Here is a 13259-nt window from a genome sequence, read left to right on the forward strand (position 1 = left end):
TGAACACATCTGCGGATGTCTCTAAATTGTTTTTTGTACTTTTAGCATGTGTAAATGTTGAGTTCTGCTCAATCCGCGGCTAGAGGGCGTGGACGGTAGCATGCATTTTTACCACCGTCCATGAACAGGCTCAATCAAACCGAACCTGCAACATTTTCGTTTTTGTTGTGTTGAGCGACCTGTGGAGTTTCCACTTTTTCTATTTTATTATCACAGCAGCGTTGTTTGTGCCGTATGGCGGCCGTAAAAAGTCTCCCCGTACATTCAATCAGGGCTGTTATATTTCGATCTTCTCAGATCGTTCAGCACGAGTTTTATGTCGTGTTACTGGTACTGTTTAGTTTCTCAACATGAACATTTCGGCCTGGGTGGTTCCAATACTCCCGCTTTCATAGCTTTGGGTATTGTTTAATCACCCCTTGGATATGGTGCCTGCTTTTTAATTTTGTCTTTTGGCAGTTCCTGTGATATGTGTTCGATCAAGTTCATCGATGCATGTAAAGTCTTTGTCTGGTCTGTAAGCACTGCATTCAAAAACGTCTTTCTTGCTTTGCTGTTTAATTGACATTAACCCATAAAATTTCTGAGTTGGACTTTAATTCCGGTACCAAGCTACTTTTGTACTTTTTTGAAACCAGTATAAATACACCACCGCCTGTTCTACCCTTGCGGTCATTTCTATATACATTGTAATCAGATGGAAATACCTCAGAATTTTTAATCTTAGGCTTTAACCATGATTCGGTTCCTAAAACTATATCAGGTTTGACAAATGACAACATACTAAGAAAACCGAGTAAATTCTTTTTCACTGATCTACAATTAGCTGTTATGATGTTTAGATGTTTCAAATGTGGTAAGCGAGATGTATCGGATTTGGGTTGTCTATGATTCAAGGGAGATGTTTCATGTGTAGCAGTATTTGGTAAGTGTTTGCTATCTGATGTACTGCTGTGTTTTGGTTTGTCAGCTGGTACTGAGCTAGGTGATAGTAGTTCTGAGCTACATGAGCTTACTGGTGATATAGAGTGGTTTGTATCAACTGAGGATGAATCAAAAAGTGATGATGTGAAATTTGGTTTACCACAATTCACACATTGTCAATATTCATCAGGATGATTACAATGAAACTGATAAGTGAAAGAACTTATTCCCTGACGGTTAGAGACCACCAATTGTTTTCCCATAGACTTACATTGTAACATTATGGCGTGTACGGCCTTCCATACATCGAAACATGTATATCTAATTCCAATTTTTACAATAACTATCTTAGTTCTACCAAAATATCAGACGAAAAACATATGAATAGTGATACTTTATTTAAGTAATTTTCGTGTGAATGAGATGACCCCCTGTTTACATCATTGACATGGCGGGAGAAATTCGTTCGAAAAAACTTTTTTTCAATACACATAAAATGTAGCAAATTTTGTCAAAATGTATAATAAAATACTGTAAATGCAGTGAAAAAATATCAATTTTGAAAAAATAATCACTTCCTGGGTTTGTTTACATGACTGACCAATCAGAACGCGCAGACATTACCTTTTTCCCAGGTATACACTTACCTCATTCCCAGTAAGTTCCCTGTACTTTTTTGAATTGGTGGTCTCTGACCTATAGATGAATGTTTCGTATTACGTTTTCCAATTTTATAGTGATATTGTGAAACATGATCCAATACCAAATGTCTTACAAAGTTTCATCAAGAATTGTTCAGTTTTAAGAAAGATATGGACAGTTTACTGAGGTCACCCCCTGTCGATTTATATGCACAGACTCAGTCCCTGTTGTCGTCAGATAGCATTTTTTCGTGAAAATTTCAGTTATATGCATTTGATTTGACTTGGAAGCTGAAATACGATTCATTCCGTAAAAAATAGAAATAAGGTCTAATAATTTTGATCATTTTCTAATATTACAGAGATAAAAATGGTCCTTTTTGGCCCAAAAGCTCAGATAAAAATGGGCACACCTGTTAAAAAAAGAGGCCACAATTTAAAGAAAAATCAAATTTCACGCTTATTTTTGCATGAAAACGTCTTCCTACATCATTTACAACAGATTTTTGGCCATTTACATTACCTGTGATGGCTTCCGACGAAAGTCATGTTTTAGCTCTATTATAGGTTAGAGACAACCAATTGTTTTCCCATAGACTTACATTGTAACATTATGGCGTGTACGGCCTTCCATACATCGAAACATGTATATCTAATTCCAATTTTTACAATAACTATCTTAGTTCTACCAAAATATCAGACGAAAAACATATGAATAGTGATACTTTATTTAAGTAATTTTCGTGTGAATGAGATGACCCCCTGTTTACATCATTGACATGGCGGGAGAAATTCGTTCGAAAAAACTTTTTTTCAATACACATAAAATGTAGCAAATTTTGTCAAAATGTATAATAAAATACTGTAAATGCAGTGAAAAAATATCAATTTTGAAAAAATAATCACTTCCTGGGTTTGTTTACATGACTGACCAATCAGAACGCACAGACATTACCTTATTCCCGGGTATACACTTACCTCATTCCCAGTAAGTTCCCTGTACTTTTTTGAATTGGTGGTCTCTGACCTGACATTCTGCATGGAACCAGTTGTTGCAATCTTCACAAAATATACCTCGGTCAGGATGCCATTTGACTTCGGTATTGCAAACACCACAAAAAACATTTCTATCAGGCTCAGGACCTGGATTGGTTTCAGTATCACAGGCTAGCCGAATGAGAATGATACAAAGATACAAGAGGGAGAACTTGCCTTTTCCTAGGATTTTTCTCCTCCTAGTCAAAATCTTTGCCGATACCGAGAAATAAGTAGTCAGACCATGGATAGAATTGCAAATACTGACGATGTTACAGTGCATATTCAGCAGAGCTGCAGGTCTGTAAGAGCTCAGGGTGTCATGAGCAATGTTGTTTAAACCAAGAAATTTTGAATTTCGACAACCTTTGAGAAGATTTGGACTAGGCGCAAGCTCTGCACTCGATATATAAAGGGTAAAGGTTAAAAACCCCAACAGACATAGAGTTTTCTTGCACATGTTGTAGAAAAATAAGTCGGGACAATTTGTAATAAAAAATATTGGGTCGCGAAAATGTGTGACAATAGAGAGAAAAATCAAAATATCACGAAAAAAGGGGAAAATAGTGCGTTAGTGAGATCTCTATGTATAATGGACCATTTTCTGTGCCTAAATGTGTTCTTACAACCCTTGTTTTGACGTAGGGGAGAATGTTAGTAGTGAAAATGCGAAGAAAATTTGGAAAGGTGACTCCACGCGAGCACCGAAGTGATATAGTTCATTGAGATATAAGTCTCTGGAAATCTGACATTCTAGAAAATGTCAAATAAGTTGAGTTTAAACGAAATAAAGGGCTGTTATATTTAGTGGTATTCAACCGGACAACGTTTTTCGAAATTTTAGTGGCTAATGACCAGTTAAGTCTGCGCATGTGCAGTCGGAAATACCGCAATATTTGAAAACAAAAATAATTACTGTGGGAAACAAACGTTATAATATCAAAGAATTGGCTGATTGTCTGGAATAGAATCAAGTGAGCAGTAGACTTTTATGTAACTAATATATAGCCAACACCTTCATTTTGTGTCCCCTTAAATTTCGGGCTGAAAAAATACGCATGAATATAATTTTCTTTCGTACTAAAAACTTTCGTACAATGTCTTGATCTTGATGTTTTACGGTGACACATCTCATCGACATTTTCTCACCGCGGTGTCTGGATGTGTTCTGTTGGATTAAAAAATCTGTTCATGGGTGACAGTTATATTATGTTTAGAATTTTAAATCAGAACTTTCTGATGTCTTCATTCAGTTCAGTTTTTTAGCTAAAATCAGCAGTCTTGATGGACATATGGAAGCGCAGGCATAATTTCGGCAAATTTGACTTGTCCGGTCAATAAATTCAAAGAAGTATAAAATACACAGAAAGGCAACCGAAGATAATCTTGCGTGAGCTTGTATCGGCATGTTATCTTATTAATTGAAGCCTTTGCCGACTTGATCAGTCGTGATCAAATCAACAGACGCTTATATAAGTATTACACTGGCGATAAGGCCGGCAGGTAATAAACCGAATCAGGTCCAATTTTTAAACAATAACTGTTGATTTATCAGACTTTCAATCATAAATTCATTCCTTCCCCGTGTTGAAAAGAGTGATAACATTAAAATAAACACCATTATCATTATAAATAAACGAGCTGATAGAAAGTTTTCACGACACAAATTTTTATCCTTCTGCTGTCTGTTTCATACACCGGTAAAACGAGATCTCATTCAGCTGCCAGTGATGTTGGCAAAATTTGCTCTATATGCCTTTCAAGTTGCCGATCTATTTATTTTTATAGCTCTTTGATAAATTATAATTTATATGATGCCATTGTTAATTTCTGAGAAGTTTTCTTCTTCTGCCAGTACTGTGCATATCCCCTCTGGAGCATTTTTGCACAAGGAAAGTAGGTAAAGGCCATGATGTGTCGACAGTTTAAACATGGACAAAATATAACAACTATGCCATTCAATAAAGATCCTTGGGTTCAGTATTCCAGCCCTGGGTGTAAAATATTTTTGGAAGTAGCTAGGGCTCCGGTAACCGGACCTCTAGACACGGAGCCTAGAGGTCTGGTAATCCATATATATATAATGTACTCTGGAGCATTTTTGCACAAGGAAAGTAGGTAAAGGCCATGATGTGTCGACAGATTAAACATGGACAAAATATAACAATTATGCCATTCAATAAAGATCCTTGGGTTCAGTATTCCAGCCCTGGGTGTAAAATATTTTTGGAAGTAGCTAGGGCTCCGGTAACCGGACCTCTAGACACGGAGCTAGTGTTATTTCTAGAGCGACGCAGCGGGGCGCCCCGCCCCGCCCTTTTTAACTGCCGCCACGCTGCCCTAAAATCGGTCCTATGTTCCGCCCCTTTACTGCCCTTTTCAACTGCCGTCAAAGTGCCCTAAAATCGGTCCTATGCTCCGCCCCGTTACTTCGCATTAGCCTCAAATTTGCATAATCACCTAGCGCGTGTCGTATCGATTCAGCAGCCTGTTGTATACATAGGCGATAATTACGTCACGGAGCGTGAACACACTACAGGTCACATGTTGTGTAATGATTAAATTATGTCAGCGTTATAATGATGTACGGAGATTTGATTGAAAGTTGTAATTGGGATCAAGGGATTACGACTAATTGTATAAATTAATACAAATAAAAGGACTTTGATCGGTGATAAATACGCAAAATTAAACATTGATTAGAATCAAAATATTGCCGTGTTTGTAACGCTATTAAAGAGACAATGGATTACGGTGCTGAAAACAAAAAGGTAAAAATCTGAATTCTAAAATTATATGTTCTTGTATCATTCTTAATTCAGAATTTGACGAGTTATAAACCATAAATTCATAGTTTAAGTGAACATGCCTTCTGTAAAAAGAAAATTGGTTCAGTTAGAGAAAGAGAGGGCTAAAATTGCAAAAAATAATCATTGTATGACATCGTTCTTCGGAGCTAGAGCAAGGTAAATAAATAGATTATTCTTTAATATTAAAGGCACTGACCGACCAGATCAAACATTTTTAGAGAAATTATTTTATTGTTTGCAGATGCATTCAATAGATGCGTTCACATGCATTTTATTTTTGCTTGATAAAGGTAGATCTATATTGAATCTAAATTTCATATTTAAAAACATGCACAATTACTTCATATTGTTTATTTGATGAGGACTTTATACATTTGAAGTAAATACCTAAAGATAAATCATTTTAGTTAAAGTTGTCCATAGGATATCTATTATGGAAAAATATTTTTTTTTTTGGTACTACAGGGTTTTAATTGTATTATTTCAGTGATGAGACAACTCAGGCTACCGAGGCTGTATTCGATCCAGCTCCTGTGCGTCAAGAAGAATGCCAGCCACCAGTATCAACAACTTCAACACCAAAACAACGGAAAACGCTGAAAGCTAAACACAAGATTGGCTTTGAATCTGCATGGACATTGACCAGACCTTGGTTATACAGCAAACACGAATCGGATAGCAATGGGTCGTATGAAGTAATGTACTGTCGTCTGTGCCAGAAACACAAAACAAAGGGGCTCAACGGTAGTGAGGTTTGGTCACAAATAGGCTGTCGCAGTCTCAGGCTTGATAAAGTTACAACACATGAAAACTCGGACCAGCATCAGTCAGCAGTGAAACTAGAGACCGAGAGTCAGTTAAGTATTGAACAGTCTTTCAGTGATAGGACTCCATTAAATGAAAAAGAATTTGAAGCCGTAGTTTGTGCTACAAAAGTGGTTCATTTTCTTGTAAAACACAATATTCCACACACAACAGTTTATGAGGAATTTATTAAGTTTGCAGTGGAGGAACTAAAAAGCCCAATTCTTGCTAATCTGTCTCGCAGCAAGAATGCGAAGTATACAAGTCAAACCACCGCTGATGAACTTCTTTCTGCTATGTCACAGGATATTGAGGAAACATTAAGAAAGCGCGTCACATCTAGTCCAGCATACTCAGTTATGACAGATGAAGCAACAGACATTGCCAATAGGAAACATCTGGCCTTTTGTGTAAAATATGTAGATTCTGAAACAGGTGATGTGAATGTGGACTTTATTAAAGATGTTCAGGTTGATGATGGAAAGGCAGAGACAATTTTCAGTGAAACCAAGGTGCTTGTTGAGGAAGATCTGAAGTTTGAATCATTTGTAGGCTTTGGTAGTGATGGATGCAACACAATGGTCGGGAAAAAATCTGGTGTGTCAACCCGTTTGAAGGAAATTAAACCGGACCTTATAACTGTACACTGTCACAATCACAGACTTGCACTTGCAGCCAAGAACAGCTTTGAATCCATCAAAGAATTTAGAGACACTGACGAAGTGCTATCTGGTGTGTATAAGTACTACAAATCTTCAGGTAACCGGACACGATCACTGGAAAAACTTCAGAACATTCTAGATGAAAGTGATACTAAACGCATCAAACAAGTGGCACACACCAGATGGCTGTCCCATCTTGACGCAGTAACCTCACTCAGGGATACATATCCAGCAGTGCTGATGGATTTAGAAAACTGTGAACAATCCGGAAATGATCGTGTAAGGATAGGTTCTGGGCCATCTGCTAGTGGACTGAGTAAGAAGTTAAAGTGTTACCAAACTGTGCATATTATTCACTTCCTGTGTGATGCACTCAGACCTGTCACACAGTTAGCTTTAACATTTGAAAAGAACAGTGTTGACCTATCCGTCATCAAACCACGAATGGATGCTGCCGTCAGTACATTAAGAAAACTTCAAACTTCAGATGGAATCAGCTTGAAGAAGGCAGAGAAACTTATGACAGACTTTAACATCACCCCGACTGAAGAACAAATGAACCATGTGAAACAAGCTGAGCATAAATTCATTGACAATCTCATTGATAACATTGAAATGCGTCTAGAGAACATTGATATCATTGACAGCATGGCTGTCTTCACTATGCAGAACACAGAATGCTTTGCTGGTAATGATGAAATTGAAATACTGGCCCATCACTTTGGATTAGATATAGATCAGTGCCTTCTAGAGTGGGACCAGCTGAAAAATGTGGTCAGAGACATTGATAATGGTAACATTGACTGTCCCTCCTCTTTAGTAAAGACAATTAGCAGTTTGAAAAACACTGCTGGTGACATCTTCCCTTCCATTGAAAAAATGTGTGCAGCTGCAGCTGTCCTTCCACTCAGCACTGCTGAAGTTGAACGAGTTTTTTCAGATGTGAATAGAACAGTGACTGATATAAGGAATCGTTTGAAGGTTGAAACAACAAACAAACTGTTGCTAGTTCACAAAGGTGACAAATACCTTGACTTTGAAAGAACAGTCAGATTGTGGCATAAGCAGAAGCCCCGTAGAATTAATATTTAAGTTAAAGACTGCTGAAAACTAGCTGAATTACTTGATATGACTGTATCTGTCCTTGAATACTGATAAAATGTGTGACAATTTAACTGTTTTCACTTTATGAGCTTGTGAATTTTTATGAATATTCTAAGCTTTGCACATTTAGCTTACCACTCTGTCTTTAAATTTTGCTAAATTTAAGGGTTTTGACAATTGACTGTTTTTACCAGAAAATACTCTCAATATTGTCCAATTATCTGGAAGTTTTCACAGTATCACAGTGCTTTTTGTATGATTTTTCAAAATAAGTCACTAAAGGGAGATAATAGAAACATTGTTAAGTTAAATGATAACATATTTGTTTGTATCTGTATCATAATGTGTACTATATGTAAATAATTCTTTTGATGTTTTGCAGTACATTTAAATACTTTAAAGAACTAGCAGAATTAAGGTTTTCACTTAAGTATCACAGTGCTGTTTGTATACATGTACTTTTTCAAAACAAAGTTACTAAATGGAGATAATAGAAACATTTGCAAGTCAAATAAGTTAGTCAGTTAAGTTGAATGATAACATATTTGATTGTTATTATGTGTACTATATGTAAATAATTCTGTTGATGTTTTGCAGTACATTCTGAATACTTTTCACTGAAATATTGAAGACAAAATTGATACAGCTAATTTCATCACAATTAGAATTGCTAGATTACATTATATGAATGCTAATTTTGCAAAAGATATGAAATTATTCAACTGATTAAAGAAATGAACTGTATAATATTGTATTTGATTGTAATCCTTACTTCAATGCAAGGGAAGCAACACCATAATCAGGTGTAATTGTTCTAAAGCCCTCTCAAACAACATGTTAGAAAATGCCCTTCTTTCCTAATCGCGGTACGGATGCCCCCCTGCCCCTTTTTAGTAGCACCCTGCCCTTTTTGAGCCCTAGAAATAACACTGGGAGCCTAGAGGTCTGGTAATCCATATATATATAATGTACTATATTATTCCTAGTGTATAAGGTAATTGTTGGTTAAAGTTATGATTAGTTGTCATAAAGTTGCCATTATTTCATGTTGTTTTGTTATTATTTTAATTATAATTAATCTCACTCAGGTCTGAGGCATATCTATAGGAAATTTTAACAGCGATTACCGGTAGTCATCCTTAATTATTTACTCGAGCAGTAAAACAAATTCAACAATTCATGAGCACATTCGATGTCTTAAATAATAAATACTAAAGAAAACATTAATTATTTAGATTTATCAGTCCGGAGAAAAACATGAATAGTGTGGGAGACATATTGATTTACTCCTGTCCGTCTGTCTGTCTGTCACAAATCTTGTCCGCACTCTTTTAAGTCGAACAGTTGTCATCTGATCTTCACCAAACTTGAACAAAAGGTGTTTGACAATAAGTCCTCGGCCAGGTTCTATATTAACTAGCCAAATCGGCCCAGGCATTTCGGAATTATGGCCCTTGAATTACCGAAAATACTGATGCCAGTGATACAGGTCTTGGTGCATGGTTGACTCAGATACATAATGAAAGGCCATTTACTCTGCTGCTTAACCAAACCTTAAATAATACTTTTAATTACTTTAAATTATAGATGTTAATATAACAATGTAGGTCTGCATATATTATCCATATATTATCCATAATTGGCAAATTGAAATATTGATAAAAGATTTTTCCATTATTAACCAAACTTTTTATATATATTCTAACTCAGATCATGGCAGATGACTTGATGGACTTCACTGAGGCTGAGAATGGTGAAAATAGTCTAGTCGTGGAGCAAGATGAGAACGATATCCCAGTAGTCCCTGGTCTTGTTCAGTCACCAGTCATTGTTAACTCTATATTGAAACAATCAAATAAAGACAACCTAATCCAGTTGTATACACCTGTGCAGAAACCAGAAAAGGGCAGGCTTAAGGTGAGTAGCTTCAAATTCCCCTTTCTAATAGAAATATGGGTGCCAGTCTCCAACAGTCAGGGGTCTGATCGCAATTTATAACCCATTTGAGTTATTGGTTAAACTTGCATAACTTGTTTCAGTTATCATAAAATATTACAAAGCCCTCCTGTGCCAATTCCTCATTTTGAATGAGACTAATGCAATTATTTCCAGAATCCTTGACCTTTTATCTTTCCAGCTATACAGTAAAAATTTTTATGCAAGGCTGATAAAGTTTTAAGCAAAAGCTTTAAAGCTATAAAACTCTTAATATCTCATTATTATTCCATTATGCTTATCAGGTCATGCTCAGACTATAAGAGAATTTGATTAACCTCAGTTTGCTACTAATTTCACTTTAATGGTCACTTTGTGAGAACAGCAAAAAGACTTTTTTTGAATAACTTACCTGAGTTAACTATATTTTATAACTAATACAGGTTATAAAATGCTTGAAAAAGTAACTGAAATAGGTTACATAACTTAAAACAGTTACACCCCTGACTGTCCAAAAGCTGTCTGCGCCCTGGATTGTATTAAATTTTGAATAGATAATGTCACAATATTATACACTAAAGAGCCAGTAGAATAGACTTTTGACACGCAATCCATTTATTAAGTGTCTTATTACATGACATCAGAAATATATTTTCAGTTTCAAATTAATGGATCTATTAGTACCCAGTGTTGTTCATAGGTCATATAGCACAATCTGTGGACCAGTGATATCATTTATACAAGGTGTTGCTTAATAAAAAGCATATAACCCATCAGGTTAGCCGAGCAAGTAGAACATGGGACTTCCAGTCAGGAGTTCTTAGATCTTGGAAACATGAAAAACAGGGCATATTTTCTCTGTGGTGATTGGTTGAAGACAGTCTACATCTAAGGTTGTTTGGTTTCTACCTCTGTTTACCATTGGGAAGTTGCCAGTGACTAAAAATGCTTAGAACAGACTAATGCTCATTGATGGTAAAGAATCCAATTGTAATCATGGTAACAATATCATTATTGCAACATGGTTTCAGTTTATATATACAACCGTCAATTATTAAGCAGTGCTGAAACAAGATGGACAGTTTCACTTTTAAAATTATTTCTCATAAAATTTGTGTTCATGTTTATAGTTGTAGACAAAATGTATGAAAAAATATTAATAGTTTAGAGTATAGAATTAAATGATTTCACAGTAATGACACTATAAGGCGTAAAAAAATGTTTGTTTCCGGTATTTTTGGCCCGACCCTAAATGTTTTTATGGCCTCAGAGAATTTTTTTCAACTTTTTGACAAAAGGTTGCAAAACTGCTTTAAACCTGGTCAGTGATGTTAGAAATCAACTTACTGATGCTCTTAAGGCATAACCCTCTTATTTGTATTCCTTTTTTGACATGAAAATGATTGCCGAAAAGTCCCACTTAATAAAAAAAAATCCAAAAAATATTTTTTATCAACCTACCTACCCTAATTTTTTTGAGCATGTTACTGGAAACAGTTTTTTTTTACGCCTTACTATTAGAAGTCATGAATGTAAGTCATTTAAAGAAGGTTGTCATTTGTATAAGAAGTCACTTTTAGTTTGTTTGAAACTTTGAGCGTTTTTTACTCAAAGAGGTATTGCAACTTGATTGTTTGTGTTTGGTATGGTTTTTGTGCAGGTCCACTTTTCTTGAAAACTATATTAGCTATAACTTTGAAATTTGTACACTTGCTTATCATCATTAGTTGAGTAACTATGTAGGCCAAGAACCATATTAACTCCTTCCATTTTATTGTGGCCCATTTTGTACATTAAAATTGGTATTTTCTTCTTAAAATGTTTTTCGTGACTGCCATAACGGCTCTAGCTTTGAAACATTCAGTGTTGTTAGGTGTGTGAGTAGGACAAGAATCATATCTCTTGTCTTCCGTATTATCTAATGTCATGTCCTAAAGCTCTTGCAGGTAATGTTCTTGTTTGTCATTTTGGAAGTTGATTTGAATTTGGATTTCAGAATTACAATTTGCTATTGTAGGTACACTTTGGACATGACAGTTTGCTTCAGACACCAAATGTGAAGCAAGTCAAAAAGAAGATGGATGTGGTCACACCAATAAAAGAAGAATCTGAAAATTCAGCCAAAGGTATGCTGATTTAATGTATGTAATTTACCTGTAACTGAGTTTTGGGTAACAGCTTTAAAAATTTAATGAATTTTTATTTGGGCTATGCTTAAAATTAAGCAGTTTGCAACCAGTAGCAATTTTGAAAGGCAACAGTTACAAGATTGTTGTGATTTAATGTCTTTTTATTTGTACAGTTACAATGAACAAATATTATTGCTTACATGAGTTAACATATTCATACTACTAGTGAGATTGGGTGATGTTGGTAAAGAGCATCTTGCTCCTTAATGGAATGTCATAGGTCTGAATCCCAACAGAGAGCCATATTTGACTCCAGTCATGACAGTCTCTTGACCATATTTTCTTTAGAGTGAATACTAGTCAGAAATCTAGGAACCAGCCACTGATTGTAGTTCGAATAAGTTGTAAGGACTTTATCCATAATCAATGTAAAAGTGTAATGTTTAAGCCTTATTCTGAAATATCGTACATGTACCATTTCTAAATCAGGTGTGAAGTTTGATGTTGAAGATAAAGAGAATATGTCAGGGAAAACGTCTCACACTGATGTTACAAAGAAAGCTGAGAGTGCTGAAATTGGTGGGGAAATTGCAAAGGACACTGGTGTGGAAGTTGCAAAGGAAATTGTTAATCAAGTGATTGATCAAATTCCTATAAAAGAGTAAGATTTCAGATTTCAGCCATAACTTAATGCTTGCATTTGAAGAAGTTGGGTGTATTGTTTTGCTCTTGTCATTTGGTCCAACCCTCAGTCGGTAGATGCTTTGGTTTTGAGGTCGATAACAAGAGAATACTTTGCCCCAGTCAAACTCCATTGGATGATTTCGGTTAGTAGATATGGGTGGTTTTCAAAATAATGAAGCAAAAGTGTGACATAGTGGTTAAAAATTCAAACTCATTTTTTATGGTGGTCACCTATTTTTTATGATAGCAAATACTTCAAAGTTGAAGGAAATAACTTTAGGAAAGTGTTGAGAAATGCCAATCAGAAAATATTTCAGCCTTTAATTCGAAAGTTCAGTGAATTTCCAGTAAGATGGATGAAAAATGTTGCATGATTTTATGACAAGGAAATATGTATAACAGTATATTTTTTTCTACATAAATGATAAGTAATGGGTGTATGTGTATGGTTTGAAACTTATTTAATCATATGTTTGTGGACATTGGTTTTTAAAATCACCCTTTCTGCACAAATCTGACATGAAAATAAAA

At 35.4% G+C, this 13259-nt stretch overlaps 2 protein-coding genes across 2 annotated transcripts in view; both read left to right on the top strand.

Annotated features, from left to right (window-relative positions):
- The first annotated feature begins 3466 nt into the window (after positions 1-3466).
- The window catches only part of LOC123546299 (transforming acidic coiled-coil-containing protein 3-like), a 33455-nt gene continuing 23662 nt past the window's right edge, over positions 3467-13259 (top strand). The window contains exons 1-4 of the mRNA XM_053551706.1: positions 3467-3574; positions 9691-9897; positions 11933-12041; positions 12534-12705. Of these exons, the coding sequence (XP_053407681.1) occupies positions 9694-9897; positions 11933-12041; positions 12534-12705 (485 nt within the window). The 5' untranslated portion in view covers positions 3467-3574; positions 9691-9693. The remainder of the gene's footprint in view (positions 3575-9690; positions 9898-11932; positions 12042-12533; positions 12706-13259) is intronic.
- Positions 4885-8727, top strand: LOC123545006 (zinc finger protein 862-like). Its single transcript, XM_045331215.2, has 2 exons — positions 4885-5371; positions 5898-8727. The coding sequence occupies exon 2, from the start codon at positions 6109-6111 to the stop codon at positions 7966-7968; it is 1860 nt and encodes a 619-aa protein (XP_045187150.2). The 5' UTR covers positions 4885-5371; positions 5898-6108; the 3' UTR covers positions 7969-8727.

Source organism: Mercenaria mercenaria, chromosome 9 (genome assembly GCF_021730395.1).
Source record: "Mercenaria mercenaria strain notata chromosome 9, MADL_Memer_1, whole genome shotgun sequence".
Lineage (NCBI taxonomy): Eukaryota > Metazoa > Mollusca > Bivalvia > Venerida > Veneridae > Mercenaria > Mercenaria mercenaria.